Source organism: Argentina anserina, chromosome 2 (assembly GCF_933775445.1).
Source record: "Argentina anserina chromosome 2, drPotAnse1.1, whole genome shotgun sequence".
Taxonomy (NCBI): Eukaryota; Viridiplantae; Streptophyta; class Magnoliopsida; order Rosales; family Rosaceae; genus Argentina; species Argentina anserina.
The window spans coordinates 935,927-962,095 of NC_065873.1; the positions used below are offsets into that span (position 1 = coordinate 935,927).

The 26,169-nt window shown below is 38.7% G+C and overlaps 4 protein-coding genes and 1 pseudogene across 4 annotated transcripts; 3 read left to right on the plus strand and 2 right to left on the minus strand.

The window, feature by feature from the left end:
• The first annotated feature begins 426 nt into the window (after nucleotides 1-426).
• On the plus strand, nucleotides 427-4,113 carry LOC126782261 (uncharacterized). The gene is made up of 9 exons (XM_050507477.1): nucleotides 427-674; nucleotides 1,059-1,264; nucleotides 1,381-1,810; nucleotides 1,904-2,111; nucleotides 2,296-2,403; nucleotides 2,488-2,628; nucleotides 2,714-2,783; nucleotides 3,603-3,705; nucleotides 3,793-4,113. The coding sequence occupies exons 1-8, from the start codon at nucleotides 427-429 to the stop codon at nucleotides 3,668-3,670; spliced, it is 1,479 nt and encodes a 492-aa protein (XP_050363434.1). The 3' UTR covers nucleotides 3,671-3,705; nucleotides 3,793-4,113.
• A 1,209-nt stretch (nucleotides 4,114-5,322) lies between these two features.
• Nucleotides 5,323-5,417, plus strand: LOC126785525 (uncharacterized; annotated as a pseudogene).
• A 332-nt stretch (nucleotides 5,418-5,749) lies between these two features.
• LOC126784412 (uncharacterized) lies at nucleotides 5,750-7,017 on the minus strand. Its single transcript, XM_050509878.1, has one exon. The coding sequence runs from the start codon at nucleotides 6,960-6,962 to the stop codon at nucleotides 6,006-6,008; it is 957 nt and encodes a 318-aa protein (XP_050365835.1). The 5' UTR covers nucleotides 6,963-7,017; the 3' UTR covers nucleotides 5,750-6,005.
• A 715-nt stretch (nucleotides 7,018-7,732) lies between these two features.
• On the minus strand, nucleotides 7,733-10,014 carry LOC126783340 (ABC transporter I family member 6, chloroplastic). Its single transcript, XM_050508793.1, has 5 exons — nucleotides 9,578-10,014; nucleotides 9,233-9,454; nucleotides 9,020-9,142; nucleotides 8,464-8,640; nucleotides 7,733-8,334 (listed from the first exon to the last, which is right to left on the minus strand). Exons 1-5 carry the CDS (start codon nucleotides 9,947-9,949, stop codon nucleotides 8,254-8,256), a joined length of 975 nt encoding a protein of 324 aa, XP_050364750.1. The 5' UTR covers nucleotides 9,950-10,014; the 3' UTR covers nucleotides 7,733-8,253.
• Nucleotides 10,015-15,911: 5,897 nt separating this feature from the next.
• LOC126782782 (translocase of chloroplast 120, chloroplastic-like) lies at nucleotides 15,912-20,462 on the plus strand. Its single transcript, XM_050508095.1, has 2 exons — nucleotides 15,912-16,051; nucleotides 16,346-20,462. The coding sequence occupies exon 2, from the start codon at nucleotides 16,363-16,365 to the stop codon at nucleotides 20,023-20,025; it is 3,663 nt and encodes a 1,220-aa protein (XP_050364052.1). The 5' UTR covers nucleotides 15,912-16,051; nucleotides 16,346-16,362; the 3' UTR covers nucleotides 20,026-20,462.
• Nucleotides 20,463-26,169: the final 5,707 nt, after the last annotated feature.

The following is a 26,169-nucleotide window of genomic DNA, read 5'->3' on the forward strand; positions in this document are numbered from 1 at the left end:
ACACAAAATCATACCACAATATCATAAACACCAACTATAGATCAAGATACATAGAAGAATAAAACAGGAAGATACCTGAGTCCACAATATGATGATTCTGATCCATGAGCCATCTTTACAACAATAGAAGTACGTGAACTACGCAATTAGGATTTAGGAGAGGGGATAGTCTTCTGCTGTTTCTCTACTATATATATTTCACCAATGGGGATGAACAAAACGTAAAGCGTAGGAAGAGCAGGGACTACATAAAATATGGACTAGGACTGTAGTTGTGCTCTCCCATAAAGAGTCCTACTCGACCAAACTTCTTACATAATTATAGAATTAGTTTGAAAGAAAAAACGGACTGAATAATAGAATTTGAGAAGTCTAGATCATAACGAAATATCCTACAAAACAAGCAGGAAGCGAAACCGAATTGAAATGACAGGGAATAAGAATAAGAATAAGAATAAGAAGAGGAGCAGAGCGGCGGAGCGACCCACGACCCACCCGAGAAACAAATACTCCGACAACCCGCCCGACTTCGCCGAGCTCGCTTCTCTCTACCCTTCTTTCAAACCCTTCGTTTCCTTCGGCCGCAATGGCCGACCCAGAATTGACTGGACCGACTTCAACGCCACCCGTGAACTCACCCGGGTCCTCCTCCTCCACGACCACCGCCTTAACTGGTACTTCTACTTCTCTTGTTCTTACTTGGGTTTTTCTCAGATTAATGAATAACACACATGTCAATGCTCTTTTTCGATTTCAAAGTTTCCATCTTTTTTTTGTCTATGATGTTTCATTTGGGTTGCCAAGGTTGTTCTTTTAAGGTTTCAACATCTTCCCAGTGGAGTTTATTCTCTCTTGTTATGTTGAACTTGATCTTAAGTTGGATACTGATGGAGAAGTTAAAGTGTTTTGATTGAATAGTTTGATAAAGTTGCATGTTTTTTTTTTTTGTGGAAAGGTAGTGAACTCAAGTTGAATGCTTGGAGTGTTATTCAGTTAATGTAGCTGCATTGTGAAAGAGATGTGTGTGGTGTGTTTTTGAAGTGAATGGGATTTTGCAGGTGGATCCCGGATGGTCAGCTATGCCCTACAGTGCCCAATAGATCGAACTACATTCATTGGATTGAGGATCTTCTGTCGTCTGACGTTGTCGCGAAAACTACGAGAAATGGTGATAGAGTGAGGGGGTTTGATATAGGAACTGGGGCAAACTGCATATATCCACTTCTTGGTGCATCTCTTCTCGGCTGGAGCTTTGTTGGGACAGGTCGGTTGTTTGTTAATTTGTTGTTTTAGTTAGTTTCGTTGTGTTTACAGTATTTGAATATGTTTGTGTGCTGCTTAGAACTGCAAAATTTAAATGTTACTGGGGACTTGGTTTAGATATGACGGATGTAGCGCTGGAGTGGGCGGAAAAGAATGTTAGAGATAATCCTCATCTCTCGGAACTCATTGAAATTAGAAAGGTTGAACATGGTGAAAACACCTTTCCAGCAGAAGGATCAAATAATGATGTATTGTTCAGTAGCAAAAGCGAAATAGATCTGACTGAGGAGGATATGGCAAAGGAAGGGAACACACATCTGAATACGGGATATGATGGGCCACCTATACTTCTTGGAGTGGTCAGGGATGGTGAGGAGTTTGACTTCTGCATGTGTAACCCTCCATTTTTTGAGACAATGGAAGAAGCAGGACTCAATCCAAAAACTTCATGCGGTGGCACCCCAGCTGAGATGATTTGTCCTGGTGGGGAAAAGGCTTTTATCACTCGCATTATAGAAGATAGCGTAACATTGAAGCATACTTTCCGGTAACATACATACAGGATATACTTTCTGAATCTCCTCTGTGCTGAGGGCAATATTCTTAGAAACTCTGTTCTTATCTAATCTGTAACTTTCAGGTGGTACACATCAATGCTAGGGAGGAAATCAAATCTCAAACTGCTAACATCAAAGCTTTGGGAAGTTGGAGCCACCGTAGTAAAGACAACTGAATTTGTCCAGGGCCAAACATGTCGATGGGGGTTGGCCTGGTCCTTTTTGCCTCCTGTTAAGAAGATGTTATCATCTCATGTGATTGAAAAGAGTAACCTTTCTTTCATGCTTGAGGTTCGGATGCCTTTCTTTTATTTTGTTTAAAGATTAGCATGTCTTCAATGCCATTTCTGCATCTGTGAGGATTAAATTACTCAATTATATTACATCATATCAGAATTCTACTTTTTGTTGCCTTTTGAAACGGGTTTGTCCTGCTACTTTGAACCTGATGCTAATCTTTGTGTACTCAATATAGGGCCTTGAACGAAAACTGGGTGCCATACATGTCTTGCAGTCAGTTGAAGCCTATTTCCACGACGGTGGTGCATTGTGTAAATTGAACACATCCTCATTTACAGTTGATGTATGCTTATCTGTTATTTGTTATTTTGTGATGTATTATGTGATATCATGTGCGCTCATATGCAGCCCTTCCTAATTGTAATAGATCACAGCAAACAAATCAGATGCAAATTTCAAAAGCGAGTCACAAAGTTTCGGTAGACTTGCAAGTTCGGATGATGTGCATGAGGCATCTGGATCAAGCTGTTTGAACTTGCTTTCAAATAACCTAAGTTTCCGTATTTCGGTATGATAATGCCAATGCTTGGGTTGTGTGTGGTGACTTAGATCTTAAATTTGTTATTGATATATGCAAATCTTCTTTCTCATAGGTCTTTCAGCAAACCCCTGGCACACTTCTGGTGAAAGGCTCACTGCAGCAGAGAGATGGTCAACTTTCAGGTCTCCCCTCACCTATTTTTTCACTCTTAAAGACCAAACATTTGCACTATGTTCGGTACATTTTTCCCAATGTGTGTAATGAATTAAAATAACCAAGAAGATTGACTTATCAATATTTCCGAACTGCCAATTCTCAACTTTTCATTTTTCATACAATTACATTAATTATATGTTGTCAATCAATTAGTTTCCATTGATTTACTTTTTGATGATGAGGACATCACAGCCAAACCTTATAACGTTGATGAGTGAAAGAATATCACCTAATCATTTCAGTTTAGGAGTTAAGTTTTTCTTTATCAGGACTTTTATGTTTCAGTTTCTAAAATTTAAGAGTCCTAAAGAGTCTAAAAGGCTTGTTATTGGTAGCTATAAGCTCTAGTGTGAGTAAGTGTAATAGCCGATAGGCTGAGGCATGTTTTGTTGAATAAAGAGTCATCAGATTTTCTGAGTTTTCCTGTGAAGGGATTGGTGTGAAGCCTAAACTAGGGTGTGAAGCCTTAACATGGGTGGGAAACCTGGGAAAGATTCATTTTATCAAAGTGTTCTGTGTGTTTTAACTCTAAGATTAAGCGTTTGTTGATCTTGGTTCCAAGCAGCTTTTTGCAAAATGTTGATGCAAGTTTTCATTATTTTGTAAGTACTATTTTGAGACAGCTTAAAAATATGGTGAACACTATTATTTCTTCTACCATATGATTCGCAAATCATTTTGGGTCTTTCATCTTACTTTCCAAAGATGACAGATTTTTTCACATCATTCATATTTAAGTATGTAGCTCCCTCCAAAAAAATCTTCTGATGATAACAATATTGCAGGAGCTTTCTCAACAATATTTCACAGGTTGGAGGAAGTTCTGAAACATAAATTTTGTAGAGAGAAGTAGTCGTAGTACAACTCTTCGAGGTGCATACTGAAGTGGTTAGTTATCCACTTTTTCCAAGCAGCAATCATTCTGTTTGTGTCCAGCTTTTCCTTGTGTCCTCTGATTCAGTTATCTCTGTTCAGGAATTTCCGTGTTGCAAAGATCATCCTCATGTGTGGAGTGAAGTTGGGGGTTAATACTTTTCCGTCCAATTTATTTTCCTCTTTCTGCTGTATCCTATACCTTCGCAAGGACGGTGTGCTTATATGTGATTGCTTCTATTTTGTCTGTCCTGAAAGGTATCGAGTTTGTAACTCTATGCTATGAAATATTTGATAGGGTTGATTCGTATTATGATTTGAACCTTAAGTTTAGCATCACTAATTCATCTCCACCCCCATTCTTTTGAGTAGAGAAATCATATACGATGTAACGGTGATGAGAAATCATATATCAATAATACCACCCAATAGAACGACAATACGATCCTAAGTTCTACTTATCCATTAGGTTGAGTCACACTGGCGGAGCCAGGGCTGGAGCCCATGCAATTTTGTTTTAGCCAATAAAATTTTATACATTAGTGCTAGCCTAGAATATATATATATATATATATATATATATGCATAAAATTGAGTTTTTTGCATACCTTTCTCCTATAAGAAGGTTTTCTTCTTAAATCAGAAAAAATCTGTAAGTATAACTCTTTTAATCGTCTTCCCCTTTATATATTGAGTATGAATTTGCAAGTATGGATTTTGAGTTTCGATCTAATCGATTTGAGAAAATTTTTGTTGGATATTTTAATTGTCTTTGATTTTTCAAAATATTATTCTATTTTTATTAACGCTCACGTTTATTTGCAAAGGCTCATTGACGTCTATAGTTTGCATAATAATACACTTGCATTGACAAAAAAAAATTGCACCGACAGTTTCGATCAAGTTCAAAGGACAGGAAAAAAACGATTTCTTCAGCTAAGTCATCTTTAGACTAATTATACATAAACATATTACTGAATCGAATGGCATGCATATATAATTATAAAGTATCAGGCAAGTATATACCAATTGACAAAAGCAAGAAACCTTTCAGTTCACTCAAGAATGTATGGAACTACTGATGTTCTTCAAGATTGAAACTGTATGTTCCAAAAAATTGAGATATTTGACAAATAGAAAGCAATCATAAAACTTGATATCAATTTTCAGAAAAATAGGTCATGTTTTGTTTCTGGAACATATTTGCGGATAGTGTAAATATGGTTTTCCCTATGACAAGTTGAACAGATACTAAATTAAATGATTAACTAACACCATAAAAGATTATAAATGATCATACCCTTTTAAGTAAAGTGTAAAGTAGCATGTAACCAATGTAAGTTATTAACAAATTATAAATGTGATGGCAGATGTAATATGATTGTCACATATGACAGAAGCTCTTGCTCTAAGTATCAATCACACCATAATGACATCTTATTCAGTAATAACTTGGTTTCACTAATTGCATTCGCTATAATGTCTCCTCTGTAACCTGTTGATATCAGAATCACTTGGAAGCTCATATCAGTTCAAACTGAAATTAAGGGTTGGTTATGATTAGTGCATTCAGCTATAAGCAACATACAGTTATTCTCTAGCTTTATATATTGCTGGCTTGCAACATAACTTGTCTCTTTGGGGACATCTGATAAAATTGGAACGATACAGAAAATATTAGTATGACTCTTGCGCAAGGATGATATCGAGAAATGGCACAAAATTGCCCGTCTCTTGTTTCTGGGACTCTGAATTATCCATCCTTCATGTTTTTTCCTAATTACAACCTTCCATTGATTTCAATGCTCTCGTACTCTCAAACACATCTGTCATAGAGGAAACAGTTAATCCTCAGGTCACTATGAATTTGAGTCTGCACTTCCGGAAGTACAGGAGTTCATCGTTTGAAACAGAAAGTCTGATAAAGCTTTCCTGAGTTGATATTTGCCTATCATTCATTGTTGTTAAATCCTTCAAACAGCTAGCTAGTTGGTAAACAATCAAGTGTAATGGAATCTCAGCAATCAACCAAAGCAACCATTAGTCGGATATGTTCGAAACAACGATGCTTATTTTTCTTGTTGCCGTAATACAGGAAGAAAAGGGCTTGGTCACATAGAGACTAATGTTTCAATAGCAATGTACAATGCCAAATAACAATATTCACATCCCAATCCTCATGAATTACAATACAAACACAGAGAGTGACGTGCAGACAAACGATAAGATATAACGTACAGAAGAAATGAACACAGAAAGATTAAGAAAAAAAAATTAAGAGTTAAACATGTACATATGAACAAAATCACAAAAAATCATGCCTTCCCTTCAATTCTTGAATATGTAACCGCAACGCAGGCATCAACGAAATCATCATCAATAAAATCTGTAGAGAAGATCTGCAACCTATCTGCACAACCTCTAGAGAAGCACTGAGTTATAAACAGCCTTGCATATCCATGTATTCTCCCTGTCACAGGCTTCACACACAAGATAGGGTTATCAGCCTGAGGTGTCACAGTGTTCTCCACCCTATAAAAGTACTTCCTTGATGTAACCGGTGGCTGCTCACTCAAATTCTTCAGATTGCTCTCGAATTTCGTGGATGGCAAATCCGTGTCGATCCAATTATCCTTCAAGTGCCCAGAGTTCCACAATGGACTCCCTGCCTTAGCCTGAGGAGACTTCCTAGGCTTCCAAACACATATGATCCTCTTCGGCAGCAGCTCCGAAATAGTCTTGTTGAACACATTGTCATCCTGGTGGATCAAAAGCTCCCCAAATTGCTCCACCAAGTACTTGTCAAAGTTAGGAGGGTCATCATGTCCAAACTCAGTTCGGATTTCAAGGATGATGATCTCCTTCTCCGTTTCAGATAAAAACTTCTTGACATCATTGATCACAACATCAACGCTGTAAGTGGTGAGAATCCCATGACAGACTCGGCGATCCTCCTGAACTCGAATGTCAAGAACTCTGGTGCCTTTGACTAGCTGTTTGTAGATGGAGAGGTTCTGGCACTGAGCAAAAGGCCTAGTGACGCAGGGGACTCCAATCCTGTTGGTTGCAGAGTCATGAGTACCTGGCCAGACAATCTGATTTATGTGAACCTTCTCAGGGTTGATCCCAGCCATCCAGTTTTTCCTGTCTGCAGGCTTGTATGAACAGTCTGGAAAGTTCTCGCCGCAAGTTTCATGCAGACCACACAGGGTTTTCTTCTCAGTCGAGATCGCCTTGCGCCTTTCGACCTGCTTAGAGACCTTGGTTCCCATTCTCTTCTGCTTCTTTGGTTTGAATGGAGTAGGTAGTAGAGCAGAGAAAACTAGCAACTTATTAACTAAATTATTATCATCATCTAGAACAGGATGAGATAATACATCTATTCTTGGTGGGTCTGAATTTGATTGAATTATTGGTGGACAGTCATAATCGATGTAAAGCTGTCTAGTGCTTATATGTGACCTGTTAATATTCATATCGTTTTCAATAATGTTTCCATTTGCTAAAAGCCTAAACCAATTAGAACACTCTTTTGTACCCAATTATCTGCCACGAAGGAACAGGAGGGATTATCTTTGTCCCTGCATCCATTATCCACAATTTCGCCTGGATCAAACCACCGATTATTCAATGAGTTTACTTAGATGAATTCTTAACTTCAGCTCTACATTGAGCTCCAACTCTTGAATCATTTTACTGGGATAAGAGCATTGCTTGCAGTGCAAGATAATTTACAGAACATTACGTAGATTTTCCATCCTAAGAGATGTTGCGACTTACTCAAGTTAAAACCAGATAAAGTGACTTTCTATCTTAATTGAATGCTTCAGTTCTTTTGGACTTTGAATGAAATGGTATCCTTTGAAATAATACTTTATATGTAACTCGCAGGAGAGACATGTCAGAGAAACAAAGGTGATTGCATGACTATGATCTGGGGTAACCATTGCTCTACGTTCCGAAACTGGAAATGACCAACTACAGACTCAATATATATGCAATGAAAAACAAAGCATAAGTTTCCATGTGGAAGACAGGGAAGAGTTGCCCATCTTGAAATAGCACAATAGAAATAAGACATAAAAATACATCGCTTTATTGGAGCCAATTTGCTCAGTTACAACAGATTAAAGCATCAACTCATCAAGGACATGCTCGTGAACCAATCAGCTTCCTCTTCTTATATTAGAAAGGCTACTCAAATCTTATATACCATGGCATATGGGTAAAACATAATTCTCTGTCCATATTCTCTACGTTTGACATAGATAACCTCAAGTAAAATGTTTTAAGGAAGACGAAGAAAAAAACTCAAGTAAAGATGTCAAAATGATATTGAGGATTGCTATGTTGACCTCTCTGTCTATATCCTTTCTCACAAATTCACAACGTTCAACCGCGTGATCTGTTTAACATGTACTATTTTTGAAGTTATTCTTCACACATAATGAACCATATCCCAAGTACCTGGTTTCCAACCTTAAGAATATGTCCTTTCATGATACACTTTCTAAGCATCTCATCTTCACCAGAGAGAGGAAAGCAGTACCACTTCTAATGTAGTTAGGCAATTGCTTCGTAGCCATCCTTCTCTAGTGCCTCTGCTAAAGAGATGTCACCTGTCTTCACAATTCTTCCGTTTTCCTATACAATCAATAATTTAAATGGTTAGGTTGATACTGAAAGAGAATTCATGCACTATGACAAATTCATGCACCAAAATCAACACCTGTCTAATCCATTCAATATTTCATATCTCTCACTAGGACTTACCATAATGTGAATACATGTTGGCTTAATAAATTGCAGAAGTCGTAGATAATGAGTTATTAGTAACACAGAATTTGTTGGAGTCAGAAGCCCATTTACTGCCTTAGCAACGTCTTGGAATGCATCGACGTCCAAACCAGAATCAATTTCATCCAATAAAGCCAATTCTGCCCCCAAAACCTGCATTGAGCAAATTCATATGCAACCATGAAACTGTTTCATGAAATACTAAAGAATTTTATCCTGAAAAATTAATAAAAACAATTACCGAAAAGTAAGATTTAGTTGGAAAACTGAGCATGATTGTAAACGAAGCTAACATTTAACGACAAAATATAGCTGATGTTCATATACAATTCAGTCGGTCAGCAAATCTACCGACATATATCAAGGACAACAAGAAACGAGGTCTAATTGGGTTTACAAGCTATGACATCTAGCCACCACAGAAGTACATAAATCCACATAGTACTATTCCATTGCTCTATGAACATTCTAATTGCATCACATGTAGCACACCAAATAAAACCAAATGTAGTAAAGAACATAATAACCATACCGCCAGTTGCAAAATCTCATTGCGCTTCTTTTCACCACCGCTAAAGCCCTCATTAACATTTCTATCCAGAAAATCCGTCTTCATATTCACAAGTTCAAGTTTCGGATACAAATAAGCATAGAACTGCAAAACAAAAACAAAAACACATTAACATATTAATAAACCACCCAACCAATCAAACTAATAAAAGCACTCCTAAAACTGATCATCTACCTCAAACACTCCAAGCTCAGGCAATCCGAGCTTCGCTCTCTTGGCATTGTAAGCCATCCGAAGGAAATTGATATTGCTCACACCGGGGATCTCAACCGGCGACTGAAAGCTCATAAAAAGCCCGGCCAGCGACCTCTCGTCGGCCTCCATGGCCAGCAAGTCCTGCCCTTTAAACACCACACTGCCTCCGGTGACTTCGTAATCGGGGTGGCCCACCAGAACCTATGAATTGCAACAATGAACATTCTTTACACCTCAAAATTCTTCGATTTTCGAATCGAAAACAGCTCAAAAATAGCACAGATAGGAAGTAATTGAAGTGATTGCAAGAAAAGAATGGAGGACCTTGGCGAAAGTGCTCTTGCCGGAGCCGTTCTTGCCCATGACGGCGTGGACCTCACCTTCGTAGACGGCGAGGTTGACGCCCCGGAGAATCTGCTGCTTCGATTCGGCAATCACGGCGGTGAGGTCTTTGACTTGGAGGATGAGCTTCTTCTCGGGCTGACTGCCGGAAGTTTGCGGCGGAGAGTCGACGGCGGAGGGGAGGGTGGCGCGGAGGGAGCGGTTTGGGCGGAGGAGGAGGCGGGGGCGGGGAGGGGCGGGGAGTTTGAATTGGAGGGAGTTGGAGGGTGAGAGTAGGAGAGAAGGAGGAGAGGAGGGTTGTGGTGGAGGTGAGGGGAGAGTGAGAGATGGGTGGTGGAATAGGGAGAGGGCCATCGGAGAGAGATAGAGAGAAGAGCAGAGCTGCGGTGTTGAATTGAGTGAGCGAGATAGGTGAGGGAGGGAGGGAGGGAGGTTAGTTTTACTGTTTTAGTCGTGTTGCTTTTTGCCGGCGTGTGCTAACTTTGTGTCAAAACTCAAAAGAGGTATTATAACTGTAAAAATATGAACAGATAAAAGAGAGGAGGTACACTAAATGGATTTGTATATGAACTTTTATTCTATAAACAAGATACTTTCCTATAAAAACTAGGAATCGTATTACAACTTGTAATAGTCAATGTTCTTAAAGGAGCCCCCTAGACGCCAGCGGCATCCAATCGTGTCGTTTATTGTCTAATCCGCCATACTCGGTGTTCGGGGATTAGGCGGCTGTCTACTTAAAATTAAAAAAAAAATTGAAATCACAACTTTGAAATAGAGAAATCGTTTGCTCGATTTAGGCATCAGGTTAATTATTTATGAATTTAAACTATTTTGAAAATTGATAGTGAGCATCTTAAACATAGAGCAACTCTCTAGCATCAAACGACAAGCGTTCCTTGATATACAATCTCTCAGTAACATCATAGGAACGAGGGTCAAGTGGTGGTAGTGCCCTCTCTTGAGCTGCCTTTCAAGGTGGAGTTTAGCTCACCTCATGTTGATAGTAAGCTTCCAAGTGTTCACTAATCTGAAGAGGAAAGTTGGTGTCCTGCAGGGTCAAGGAACAAGCCTAAGGTGCAATATGTTAGAGCGAGTAAGGGTGTTAGCAGCTCGAGTCTGCAACATCTCAAAAACATGCTTTTGGTGCTTGTTGTGTTATCTTGTAGGACACGGTTGAACATGTGATAGCTTAGGTGCTCTGAATATGGGGGTTGATGATTTAGCTTGCTATCAGTTCTCGATTTTGGATTTTTGGAGCTTATTCTTATGGTTTGAACATAAGAATTGGTAGAATTTTAGGTTTAAGGTTTTAATAATTTTTCAAATTTCGATTTCAACGTAACTTTTAAGGTGGAATATATTCATGTTGTCTCATATACATGATCAATTATAAAGTCTTTGCGTCTTTTGTTAAAAAAAAAGGAAATTCAAATCTACTTAGAGAAATTAATAAATTTATCAAGAAAATAAATTACAGTGTCAGGCATGAGATAACATGCCTTGGTAAAGCTGAGACGGTCCGGAATTCTGCTCAAATCGATACTGAACCGATTTTATATTTCGTGTACCGGTATCGGTTCGGTACTACTATTTTCAACCACAATACCGAATTGAACCGATACCTTTCGATACTTTTTCGGTAGTAAATTGGCAAAGTCCACAATGCATGCATATAAATCATTCATTACGCTAAGTCGCTAACTATAATCAATCATGAACATAATTCACATAAAAGATATAATCACCATCTGTCTATCACCATAACAAATTCCAACAACATTCAATTTTAAAAATAACATAACAAGTTCAGCAATTCAAACAACTAAATAAATAGCTGAAAATTTAAATAAGTCAAATATTAAGAGAAAAAGAAAGTATGATAAGGGGAAATGGAACTTAAAAGCTAAGGAATAATGGACAACCAATGAAAGATGTTTCCATTAATTTGATGATGAATCATTGGACTTATCAGAACCAATTTCATCACCATCATTGCCTTCATAACTTTCACTGCCTTCTTCATTTGATTCCCCATTAATTCAATAAGTTCATTTGTTCCCTTTGGTTTTGGAGGAGGACAATTGGATGAAGAAACTGTGGTAGCATGCTTTACATTCAAAAGTACAAAACACAAGTTGGTTAGAAGCTTACAAAGTTAAAATTTAGGAAACAAAATAGTAAACAAACAAAAAACAACAAATTATAATCTCATAATCTTTACTTTTCTCACAACTCACAATGAATTCAAACTCTTTGGTGCATGGTTCCTCATCTTCATAACTTATTTGACTACCCCTCAGCCAACTTTGTAAGCAAATTAATGATTCAGCACTTTTAAGAGTCAATGAACTTCTAAGCCGACTCGGATGCAACAATTGAAACTTGGACAACCAATATATCCTTGGCGATTGCTGCAATTTCAAGGTACTTATTACCATTCACCCTCCACCATAGCAGAATTTGGAATTTATGAGGTTCTTGCTCATCTATGGCTTCAAGGGGATCTGATAAGTACCTATGAACCTCATGTGCTAAAACATTTGCCTCATCTTTTCTTGAAACCACCTTTCTCCAATCCCTAATATAGAAATTATATCATCTACTAGAAGTGCTTGTTATGGTGCTTTCGGCTGAGCTTCCAACCTCTATCACATTCCTCTTTTTTACAGGGGCATGTTTTGGTGCATATTCATCATACAATGACTTCAAAACTCCACGTAACTCTTGCATTTTATGCTGCCCCTCTTCTTCTCCTAACTGTATAAGTGTAAACAAGTGAGTTATATGTTGTAGCTTAAACCGAGGATCAAAGATCAGCCCCATAAACACCAAGGGATTCAAGTCCTTATAGCTCTCGTAATACTTAAAGTACTTCTCTTGCATATGATGAGCCGTGTCCATCAAAACCTTCTCAGACTCTAAGTTTGTACGCAATTCAACTGGCACAAAGAGCTTTTTAATCTCTTTTTCCATCGACAAAACATCATGAAATGTAGTGTGGATGGTGGGTGTGTTACTTACACTAACCCTTAGAGTAACTTCATAAAATACCTTAAGAAATTACACAAACACTTCAGCTTTATCCCAATCATCCAAACTAGGTGGCCCCACTTTCCCCCTCCTACATGTGGTTGAAATCAAATTGACATCCTTATCAAACTCTTCATCCAACTCCTTGAAATAGGCTGCAAATCCAGCATCTTCCACTTCCATACTTGCAAAGGCTGCTTTGAACACTCCGACAGATTCCAACATTGGAAATGTTGAATTCCACCTTGTGGGAATGTCCATAACACACACGCATTTACAAGGGATCTCTTCTTTTGTCACAATAGCCATACCGCTTTCCAACCTTACTGTTGAAGAACACATATACTTCACTGCATTTATGATAGCCAACACTGCTTTATTTAGCCTTTTTAGTCCACTTCCAACTATCAAATTAGCAATATGAACTGTGCACCTAACATGCATGTACTTACTACTTACAATTGCTTCTGAATTTTTTCTTATGTTCAGTTTGGACCTAACATTCTCAATAACACACTTATTCGTTGTTGCATTGTTGACAGTGATTGTCAGAACCTTGCTAATCTCCCATTGCAGCAAACATGACTCAATCAAAAGACCAATCACATTCCCACTATGAGAAGATATAGGGCTGAAACTCTCTTATACATTTCCCACTTGTCATCGATAAAGTGGCTATTAGCACCATATAGTTAACATTTTGAACACTAGTCCAAGTGTCTGTAGTTAGGCATACCCTATGGCGGTTGATATTGAACCTCAACTTCTTCTTCGTCTTATCATATAAAGCCAAAAATTTGGTCACCAAAGATCTTCTAGAAGGGACCATTGAGGTATTGCAACAAAGCAAAAATGCCTAAGCCCTTGTTTTTCAACAAAGCTAAAAGGAAGCTCATCAACTACTATCATTTCAACACAAGCATGCATCACTTCATCTTCATTGAATACCACCATTTTCATCGTATTACCCTTGATTTTATCTCCAACAATCACTTTATGATTTTTATGAACACTTCTCCTACTCGGAAAAAACTTGCAGGTCTTGTTAATGTGCCTAATCATCACAAAATTTCCATTTGATGTCGAATCACATGCATAATCTCCTAGTTTACCCTTAGGACAGTAAATACACTTAGCCCTCCATTTTTCTATGAAAACATCTTCTTTCCCTTTCACCTTAACGAATTTCTTAACTTTATACTCTTTGAAATACTTCCAAATTTGGTTGTGTTTCCTAGCAGCCCGAGCAATAAGTTATTCATCTTCTGGTGTTGTATTAGTGTCAGAGATTGAGGGAGACGTACCTATGAAAGAATTCAACAACATACTAGTAACTGTGGCATTTGGTGCTGCATCTTCGACTTAATTGACTTTTTCATCTTCAACTCTCTTCTTACCTCTTTTGATCTGAAAAACAAAAAGAAAGCAGAGAATAAAGGTCATATAAGAATGATTGAATGGAAGCAGAGAACAACTCAACCCTGAAGACAAAACAATACTCTAGTCTAGAAGAGAAATCATCAAATCAATACACAAATTCAAAGTGAAGCAAAGTCATATAGTTGTATCAATGATACTAGTACACACACTATATAATTGTGAAATTGTGGACTTTGCAGCCACCTCTGCTAAATATAATTCTAGAATCCCTCTAGGAGGGCACTACTCAAGATCCTTGAATCTCTAGTGGCACTTCAAATGAGAGAAGAGAACAAATGGTATCATCAGAAAACTTGGCATTTTGAGAGAACTAGTGCTTAAGTATTTATGGAAATACAAATGTTTCAAATACAGTGATATATTCCTTGCCTTGGCACTAAATTTTTAATCACTAGACTGGTGTAACTATAAGAATGGGGAAAGCAAACTAGCAAAGTGTGAAATCCATTTACATATGATAACATGAAAACTAAAAAATTACCAACACTAGCGCAATCATACGCTTCGATACAAGAATAATACAACCTCTCTAATTGAGAATACAATGAATCATAACGAGAACTAATTCCATTCCCTTTCATATTCATTCCACTATTACAACAATTCAAATAATATGAAACAATATCCTCTGCAATAACATTACACAAACACGATTAGCAAGATGTATCTTCCAAACATAATTCAAGTAATGGCACATCCAACAAAACCAACTAAATCCAGACAAGCCCATGTTGCTACTTCATATTAGAATCTAAACGATTAAAATAGCAATTGGAGACAAGTTAGTTAATCTCAGGTTGTTAATTGGAGAAATTCAAGTAACACCAAGAAACATCATCAATTCAGTAATCAACCCAATTCGTGACAATAGGGATCTAAAGTCTAAAACCCTTTTCACTATGGACCAACACCACTTCGCCCACAATCCTAATATTGATCAATAGTGATTCAACACTACATAAATTCATGCTTTACATTTCAATAAGCACAAAGAAAGTAAAACCAAAACCTAAACCCCAATTATATCCGACCTCATTAGCAATAAAATCAATAATCATATCCTTGTAAAGCATAACCCAAAACCCAAGCTTTCAGAGTTTTGGGTTATGAGAATTTGAGATCGATTGAGTTGAGGCTTACCTTCAGTTTTCCCATTGAGATTGAGTTGAGGATTGAGATTGAGACTTGAGATTGAGAGTGAACTCAGTAAAAGGAGAAGTCTGAAGACGATGAGTGAAGAACTGAGAGAAGATGCAAAGTGAAAAGAATCGAAGGATGAAGTCGTGAAGTGAGGAGGTGATGAGTTTTCAAAGGGTTTAGGTATATGGGTTGTGACCTTAACCCCCCCCCCCCCCAATATGGGCTTAAAAAATTCGGTACATGTTGATATATTCAGTATCAAATTTATTAAAACCAGCCAATCCCGGATATATACTTCCGGTTTCAATATCGGTTCGGTATCGAAATTTTTTACCGATTCATCTCGGTCTGTCGGAATTCAATAAGGGACGAACAATTTCGGTACTATTTTTCCGGTACAACTCCCAACCCTATGCCTTGGACTCCTCACTCCTTTCTAAAAGTTCCCACGTGACCATCACGTGACAGCCATCGCTCAAAACTGTCCCGGCCAGGCACCAAACTCCCAAAAAATCGACGGACATGAGAGGTCACTTGGTTCGTCCCACACGTGCGAAACCCCCACAATGTGCTTTTTCCATTTCCCGTCCCACGTCGCCATGATTGGTGTTTTTCACGATGATACCAATGCACCCGTCCCTACCGTCAGATCAAAACCCCAGAAAATTCGTTGACCGTCTGATGCGACTTTATCCTTGATTAAACTCTGCTCTGAAAGTAAAGCACAAGAGAAAAAAAGAAGAAGATCCCTATAAGTCTATAACCCTCACACTCCCTCTCTCTCTTCTCTCTCTCTCTGAAATCCAAGGCTCTGCCTTTTCTCTGTGGCGCCCAGAAAACCTGGTAAGCTTTTCTCTGCAACCCATTTATTTATGTTTGATATTATTTATTATTTGTTTTGGTGTTTGGTTCTGATTTTCCCCAAACCCTAATGAATCCAAGTTACGATCTTGTTGAGTATAGTGTGGAAATTTGAATGATGCTGTTGATGATCGAATTGGGTAGGGAAAACTGGTATTGGGTTTGTGATTTGATTGGGTTTAACATTAGGGGTTGGGGTAAAGATTGGTTTTTTATTTTTGTGTGTTGAGTTTTTTATTTGGTGATTTGAGTATTTATGGGTTTTGGTGAATCTAGGGTTTTGAAGATTTGGGATGGAAAATGGTGATGGGATTGTAAGTGGGTCTGACGCGGGTGGGAGGAAGGTGGAGGTTTTTGAGGAGAAGGTTGTAAAGGATTCTAATGGCGTTAGGGATGATGTGGAGGAAGAGGTGTTTGAGGAGGCGGTAGGGACCGGGGCTGTCGGTGACAGTCCTCGTGCCGAGGATTTTGAGGAGGCCATTGAGGTTCTGGATGATGCTGGAAAAAGCAAGGAGGAGGAGGAGGAGGAGGAGGAAGAGGAGGAGAGTGTGGAGAATGGTGGGGGGCAAGTAGAAAACGCGGTGGGTGGGGATGGTGTTGATGGGGGTGCAGGTACCCGTGGAGTTGATGTGGAAGAGCTCAATGCATCGAAGGGATTGGCAGATGAAGAGTTGGTGGGTGCCCTAGAAGATGCGATAAAAGATGGCTCTGAGGATGGTGCTGATGGACAAGTAGCAGTTTTGACAGGTGAGAATCCAGTTGACCAAGTGCAGTGTGAGAATCACGATTCTAAATCAAATGGATTGATGAATGATGAGTTGTTGGATGCAGCGAACCAGGGGATTGATGGGGATGGAGAAATACCAATGTTGACAAATATGGACGAGGTTGATGTAACGCCTGTTGAAGTTGCTGAGAATGAGAAGTCTGAGAAGGACAAGCTGGATAACTCAGATTTGGAGGTAGTGCCTACAGGTGAAAAATTAGAGAATGAAGGTGCCAATCTTGATTCTACTAGAGTCACCGAGTTTAATATGGAAGATTTGAAGGAAGCTGGAACAGATGATCAGGATAAGAGGATTGTTGATTTGGTAGATACTTCTGTTGGTACTACTATAAAGCTTGAAGGTGATAAGGGTGTGGAATTGCAAGAAAGAAAGATGGAGCCTGAGCATACAGAATGTGAGAGTACTGACTCAAAAGATGCTATGTTTCTCACTGAAGCAAGGCAAGTGCATAATAAAATTGAAGAACTGAGAGCCACTTTCACTTGTACAGATGCAGAAGATCAGGACTCAATCAAATTGAAAAGCGCGTCCTCTGTACTTGATTCGGAGCATGATGTGGAAACATCTGAACTTAAAGACATTCCTTCTGAACAACAGCTGTCAGGGGTAGAACCTGTAGCATCTGAAATGGCCGGCTCAGCTTTTTGTAGAAGTCCTACAACTGACGAAAAAGAGAAGGTTCAGGCTGGTGACACTGATTCAAGATCAGAAAATATCAAGGATGATGAACCTACGCGAGCTGATGAGGTTGCTCGTGTAGTTTCCAACAATGGTTCTGTGCCGGAGGAGCCTGAAAAGAGGGAAAACAATCATGTAGAGAAGGGTAGCAACAGAATGAATAGAGTACAGGAGGCCCAGCATACACCAGCTCATGGTTCCTCTGGAAATTCTACAAACACCACTCCTATTCCTGCTCGTCCAGCTGGCCTTGGGCGTGCTGCGCCGCTTTTGGAACCTGTACCTAGGGCGATACAGCAGCCTAGGGTAAATGGTACAGTATCTCATGCACAAAACCAGCAAATTGACGATCCCGTTAATGGAGAGGTAGAGGAGTCGGATGAGACTCGTGAAAAGCTTCAGATGATCAGAGTGAAATTTTTGCGCCTTGCACATAGGCTTGGGCAGACTCCACATAATGTTGTGGTGGCTCAGGTTTTGTACAGACTGGGGTTAGCTGAGCAGCTGCATGGGAGAAGTGGGGGTCGTGTTGGTGCCTTTAGTTTTGACCGAGCAAGTGCTATGGCAGAGCAGCTAGAGGCATCTGGGAATGAACCCCTTGATTTCTCTTGTACAATTATGGTTCTTGGAAAGTCGGGAGTTGGTAAAAGTGCCACCATCAATTCTATATTTGATGAAGTGAAGTTCAATACTGATGCTTTTCAGATGGGGACAAAGAAGGTTCAGGATGTTGTGGGTACTGTGCAAGGGATCAAGGTAAGGGTCATCGACACACCTGGTCTTCTTCCTTCCTGGTCAGACCAACGTCAGAATGAGAAGATTCTGCTTGCTGCTAAGCGATTTATCAAGAAAACTCCTCCAGATATTGTGTTGTACCTTGATAGGTTGGACATGCAGAGCAGAGATTCAAGTGACATGCCACTCTTGCGCACAATCACGGAGATTTTTGGGGCGACTATATGGTTTAATGCTATTGTGGTTCTGACTCATGCTGCATCAGCTCCGCCTGAGGGCCCAAATGGTGCTCCTTCTAGTTATGACATATTTGTCACTCAACGATCTCATGTTGTCCAGCAAGCCATTCGTCAGGCGGCTGGGGATATGCGCCTTATGAACCCTATTTCCTTGGTAGAGAACCACTCTGCCTGCAGGACCAACAGAGCTGGGCAAAGAGTCTTGCCAAATGGTCAGGTTTGGAAGCCCCATTTGTTATTGCTCTCTTTTGCATCCAAGATTCTTGCTGAAGCTAATGCACTATTAAAGTTGCAAGATAGTCCTCCTGGAAGAACTTTCGCACCTCGATCTAGGGCACCTCCATTACCTTTCCTTCTTTCCTCTCTCCTTGTGTCAAAACCGCAGTTGAAGCTGCCTGAGGATCAATTTGGTGATGAGGATGGTGCAGATGATGATCTGGATGAGTCTTCAGATTCTGAAGATGAATCAGAATTTGATGAATTACCACCATTCAAACGCTTGACTAAGGCCCAGGTGGAGATACTCTCAAAAGCTCAGAAAAAAGCATATTTTGATGAGTTGGAGTATAGAGAGAAGCTTTTCATGAAGAAACAATTGAAGGAGGAGAAAAAGCGTCGAAAGTTCATGAAAAAAATGGCGGCTGCAGCAAAGGATCTACCAACTGACTATGGTGAAACTGTAGAGGAAGAAAGTGCAAGTGCAGCATCTGTACCCGTTGCCATGCCAGATTTGCCCTTGCCTGCTTCATTTGATTCAGATAATCCCACTCACCGTTATCGATATCTAGATTCTTCCAACCAGTGGCTTGTAAGACCTGTTCTAGAAACTCATGGTTGGGATCATGATGTTGGTTATGAGGGCATAAATGCAGAAAGATTGTTCGTCCTAAATGGCAATATTCCCTTATCCTTTTCTGGCCAGGTCACAAAAGATAAGAAGGATGCCAATGTCCAAATGGAACTAGCTAGTTCAGTAAAGCATGGGGAAGGGAAAGCAAGTTCAGTAGGACTTGAAATGCAGACTGTTGGAAAGGACTTGGCTTATACTTTTCGAGGCGACACAAGGTTCAGTAATTTTAGGAAGAATAAAGCAAGTGCTGGTGGTTCAGTGACTCTCTTGGGTGATGCTCTATCGGTTGGGTTGAAAATTGAAGACAAATTCATTCCCCATAAACGGTTCCAGTTGGTTATGATAGGTGGTGCTATGACTGCTCGTGGTGATGTTGCTTATGGTGGAAGTTTGGAGGCTCAGTTAAGAGACAAAGATCATCCGCTGGGTCGTTCACTATCAACTTTGGGGCTTTCTGTGATGGATTGGCATGGAGATCTTGCTATCGGAGGTAATTTACAGACTCAGATTCCTGTTGGGCGGCATACAAACCTTATAGCTCGTGCGAATTTAAACAATAGGGGAGCAGGACAAGTGAGCATCCGCTTAAATAGTTCTGAACAGCTTCAAATAGCTTTGATTGGTCTCATTCCTCTGCTTAGAAAGTTGTTCACTTACCCTGAATAGCTGCAGTAGGGACAATGATGAAAATTAGATCAATAACTGTGAAGCAGCAGCCTTGCGGAAATAGGTCGTCAGCAAGAGTTGAGAGAGGATATCATAATGTGATACTAAGCTGCTGGTTCTACCCATATCAATCTGGAAGTGTTTCTATTGATCACAGTGAGATTTTGAGCTTCTTTATTAGATACTGGCAGTTGGTAAATTTTGTTCTTGTTAAGGTACTTAGGTACTGGACCCAATGTTGCTTATTCTGAAATCTGGCCTTTGTCTTTATTCCCTATGGGTGTGAAAATTCGTTTACATAGGCAAAATAGAATCAGGCCTCTCTTCCAATTCCTTTGCATATACAGGTTCAACATCTGTTCGTCATTTCACATGGACTTGATATTAGTTTGTATTGCTTCAGCTAGTTATTTGAATTACGAGTGTTTTGAAAGCAATTATAGTCTTCTGTTTTGCCTATTAACTTCTTCTGATTGTGATCGTATATCATGATATTCTTTCTGGAGCAAATTGAAGATTTGTGCTTCACTTAGATGTTGGAAGTCTTGTTTAATGAGAGTAGACTGCAATTTTCTTATTATACCTATGCTTGGATCATTATTTGGAATTGGTCACTTGGGAGTCTAAAATGGTCACTTAGGACTTAGGAGGTTGTATACCTTCCAAGTGATGCTTCCTGTTTGGGTTACTGATGCTGTATTGTCTTAAACTCTTAATCATCGAAGACAAGGAGAGCGGGGCTTTATATAGATAGTAGCTGTGATGTGACATGGGCGTTTTTGTATCATGACTATTGTAATCCAACTTTAGCCACATTTTCTCAACTACTTCAATCTAGTATCTCCTATCATATCAACTTTTATACTTCCTGATGTGCTTCTAATACTTTCACTTAAAACGTGAACTTTTGGGTAATTATAAAACTTTTACCTTGAATAAATGTCTACAAAAAAAAAAACCGTGATAAAAAACGTCTTGAGACTTGTACGAACTCGTCGGTTTTGTGGACTTGCTCTCTGTTTTCAACTTCAATAAAGAAACTAATTCCGTTATATCTCTCCTGTAAATGCTACAAATCTTTCGACAAAAATTCGTCCTCTCCACCAGAACAACAGTATTAATAAACAAGTGAAATTAACTCGAACCATGTAATCGTTTCACTCAGTAATGTATTACCGTAAGATTATATTCCACAAATTTCTCTCCAGGATACCATGAGTAGCGAGCATTGACAAAATATCTCGAGAGACTGATGCAAATCCACGTACCAGCCGGAAGTCTTCAGTTCCGCCCAGAATTGGCAACTCGCGCCGAGACTCGGACACATAATATTGACATTGCTACAGTTGTCTGCCGCTGGAGAAAACAATGGTAACGCCGTGAGCAGACTGAGTTCTTCGTGGAACGAAAAGCCATATAGCTAGAGTGCAACTTTAAAGAGATATTTCATTCATCAATTTTTAGATTACATTTTCACAACTCCACCGTTCAACGTTTAGATTCTAATGTGTAGATGACCTCTGTATAATTTCAGCCAAAATTGTGATCGTTAAGGTATCAAACTTGGTGAAAACAATGGAAGCACAAATCTGTCAAATCAGAACCGTTCATGTTTATAAGTTTAAATTCCAGTTTTAGCTGAATTTTTACAAAGGTGATCTATACATTAGACTCTAGAAGTTGAACAGTGAAGATGTGAAAATATAATCGAGAAGTTGGTTAAGTGACATATATATATATATATGTATATATCTATAGTTGTGTTACTCAATGTTTCAAGCCTACTGATGCTATATATGATCCATTTTACTTGCAAAAATTGGATTGGAGAACAAAAGTACGCAATGACATTATGCATGAGACGAAAAAAGAATGAAACACCCTAAAAATAGTTTATGCATGATTTTCTCAGCATGGTTAAGAAAAATAAGTTTATATATGCCCTCCGTCTCTTCCATTATATCCATTTGCTTTCTTAGGTCCATCATCTGCATAATTTATTATCATGCAATTTGATATATTAATTAGCATGTATTCTTAATCAATTAGATCATTCTTTACAATTCGATTTTGGGAGCCCGCCCGCCAAATGATGAACATCCGAAAAATGAAGGTCGTATATCCCTTTAAATTTAAGCTAGCTTTCGGTTTAGGGTATTATTGATGCTGTATTGTCTTAATTATTGAAAACAGGAAGGGTCGGGCTTTGAGCAGCCAGAATATATGGGATTGTGTATAGCATTCTTATCTGATAAACATTATATAAATGTCAGAGAAGTATACATGCAAGAAATGTACGTAGGTTGGACGGTCACATCATATGCATCTTCTTAGTTGCATATAATGTACGCGGACGTAGGTAGTGACTTGTTTCTGCCATGCATAGATAATTTGCAGGGATCTCTTATCCAATCGATCTGAATAAGAAAACCAAATCTCGGGTAATCCAATCCATTAGAATACCTCGCATATCTCCGGCAAGATTTACAAAGTTATCGGCAATATCCTACCGAGACGTTCAACTTCTTATAACACCATCATCGATATATAGAACAAGACAACAAGTAGATAATAAACCAAGCCATGCATATTCTTCTTGATTCCATCAATAATTCAAATGTATGGCGGCAACCCTATATTGCACACGAGCTACACTAGCATTAATTCTACACACAAGTCCTTGCCAAATAAAAAAATCCCAGTTTACTTGCACCTATGAAATATTTTACCACACTTTACCTCAAAACAATGAAATGAAATGGAAATCGAACGTTTCCCCTTCCAACAAGGAATATATAGAAACTCATTGCATGAAGTGCATCTGTGTATTTCTCCGTAAGAGGCTTAAAACGCTATGAATTTTGCTGTTACAATAATTTTATAAATATTCAATGTTGTTTAACTGGTATTATAAAACAATGCAAACCACGCATATATTCCGTCATAACAGTAAGTCAGTAATGTGTAGGGTTTTAAGTTTCTTGTTTTATCATTCAATAATGTTTAACCACAACATTATATTCTGTGATAACAGAAACCTCCGTATATAAATATGTCTTGGCTGTCGCAAATCCACGTGCTAACCGAAATTTGCCAGTTCCACCTACAACTGGAAACTCTCGCGTGGAATTATTCACTGTGTTTCGCCCCTAAAAGAGTGAAGCTACTACCGCTGTGCTCGCTGCTGGTGAGAACAATGGTCATAGCCATAAGAAGACTAACTTCCTCCTGGGATGCGAATCCATATAGCCCTTGGGCACGGTCTACCAGCTTGGACGTGAGTTCCGGTCCCGTGGTTTTTGGGTTGTCAAACATGCATGTTGTTTACCCGAACCAGGTGTTAGATGGTTTGACGGTTTTGGCTGGTGGAACAGTCACCATTGAGGTCTGTGCCTTGCCGGAGACAATGTCGTGAAAGTAGAAATGGAGCCGGGTCAGCTTCTGTTTAAAGTAGTAGTAGTGGCAGATCCAAAATATAATGCCTAGCCGGGTGATCCTAAACTCCATCTAATATATAACTAACTAGAAAAACATTTTTTCACACTACTTATAAAATAATTTTTTTTTTGTATTGAATAAAGCTACTAAGACAAACACAAGAGGGATTTACTATGACTTACAGAATTAGAATTAGCCTTAAAAACTAATTAGCCACAAAAGAGATAGAAACCTATTGTTCAAATTTGGATGATTGTGGGTAGAAACTTTCTAACATTGAGAAATAAAGAACAAAAAAAGAAGATTAAAGAATGTGAGAACTTGGGGATCGAACTTAGGTGAGCTAGAAGTTAGTAATCACACTTAACCAAGCTGATCAAAGGTGAGAACTTGGGGATCAAACTTAGGTGGGCTAGAAGTTAATTAGTAATCACACTTAACCAAACTGACCAAATCTGTAATTATCTATTGATCGATCACATACGCTAACACATATATTGCCAACATCTTGGTTGGGCTTGAGCCATACTAACCCTTAGGCTACATCCACCCCTGAGTAGTAGAGCTTTTGAAACCAATTATCAATTTCTTCAGTGTTGTTGTTGCTGCTTTGCAATACAGATACTGACATTAGGCTGTCCCATGACCAAGTAAGGCCTACGGTAAAAACTAAGAGAGACCTTATATTAAAAAAAAATCACTTTTGATTTCACATTTTTTTCATAGCAAAATGCATTACATGTTACTTAGATGATGAATAAACTAGACTACGGAATAACATTAACAACATATATAGAAAGCTTGATACAAAAAGCATGCTAAAACAATTTCATGTTCAGTTAAATGCCACTTTTCTTGCATTCCAAGATGCAAAAGGTTGATCAAATTATCGTATTTGAACTTTTGAACAATTTTCTTTTAATAGACAACATGACCAATCCATTCTTGTGATATGGTTGATCGTAAATATGATTTTATAAGCTTAAGAGCTTAGATGGAGGAAGATTAAAATAGATTAGAGATACTACCGTTTGAATTGAAAGCTTAGAACAACGTTTCATTACTAATAAGGTGAAAGATTGAAGAAACTTTTAAGGCTTTTTCTTGTCAATCCCAAATTGAGAAACGTCAGATTCTGACTTAGCTATATATATAGAGTAAAGACTATAGCCTCACGAGTTTGCTACTGCTTCGCAAACTTCTCTCGTCTATCTTTAATTTTTTTTATTAAGTATATATATATGGAATGAAAAGAGGAGGCCTTCCAAATTATGGGGCCTAAGTCTTGAGCCTTGCCTGCCTTGGTCTTAGTCCAGCCCTGATTGACATGAACAGACCTACAAAGAAAAGCTTTAGAACTTCCCCATTTTCCCTCTGTGTATGTATAAGGGTGGGCTCGGTTAGGTCCGGGCCGAACATTTGGTGAAACCAACCTAAAGCCCGAAACTTTCGGTTTGGGTTTTTCGTCAAACAAAATCAGTCCAAACCCGACTAACTCGGTTCGAGTCAGTTTCAGTTTTTCTCGGGCCCAAAATCCATATCAACCTACAAGTCATTTCAAAATAATTTTTTAAGAGGAGAGCCACGAACCCATTACCTCATTTAAAATGGTCATGCTCCAAAACCACTAGAGCACAAGCTTCTTTTAGCTTATGCACATAATAATTATACTTATTTATTTTCTAGACATTATAATCAATAATTAATATAAACTAGATCTATCAACCTCACCAAACTAACTTCTTTCATTCTTCTGAGAACTTCAACCCCATCATTTTCTGTTAAAAAACCAACTTAGATGCAAATAACACTCAAGTCATCCATCTATTCTTATGAAATTGAAGAAGCAAATTTGGCTTGGCTTATTTTTTGTATCAATTTGAATTGTTGCAACCTTAAACTTTCCAATTTCCAAAGTTGGTTTACCCAGGATACCCACCCTCGACATAGATATGAGAGGAGTGCGAAGATCGACGGCGATTTAAGAGAATTATCGGGTCGGTTCGGTCTTTTGGTCTCTCACACAACTAAGATCAAAACCGATTAGAAAATTTTTTTTGGGTCAGTTTTGCCTCGGTTTGGTCTCCCTCTACTTCAAGCCCGGCCATAATTAGTCTTTTTCGGTCCGATCAGTTAAGTTTCTCGGTCCTCAGTCCAAACCCCCAACCCTAGTATGTATCCAAAATCTCTTTCTCACCTCAACATGCAAATGAAGGAAATGGCTTTTTATAGAGGAGTTGCGGAAGCAATACCATCATTGCTTTAAGGGTGTAAAAATCCAAAATCAAATTAAATTGTTACATTACATTTTTTACACAACTTAAATATCAAGTAAAAGTTAATACTCATAAGGAGTTCACTACAACAGAGTTCTCAACACAAAATTCTAACCCAGCGCGACTCCATAATCCTCCACTGGCACCCTAATAATCCTCACCTACCTACAAAATCCTACACCATGAATTAGTGCACCGGGTTGTAACAACAAACCCGGTAAGCTATAAAGCCTGTATGAGTAAACCGAACTAAACGACATCAAAAACCTTACAAGTTTGCATCTAATTATGATAACTGAACAAAACCATCTTTGTACAATGAGAATTGCAATAATTCAATAATAGCATAAACAGAGGAAACACTCTTCTCCTAAAACACACACACAAGTATTTTGCAACATTAGTCAATTCTTACGTAAGTAGGACATAT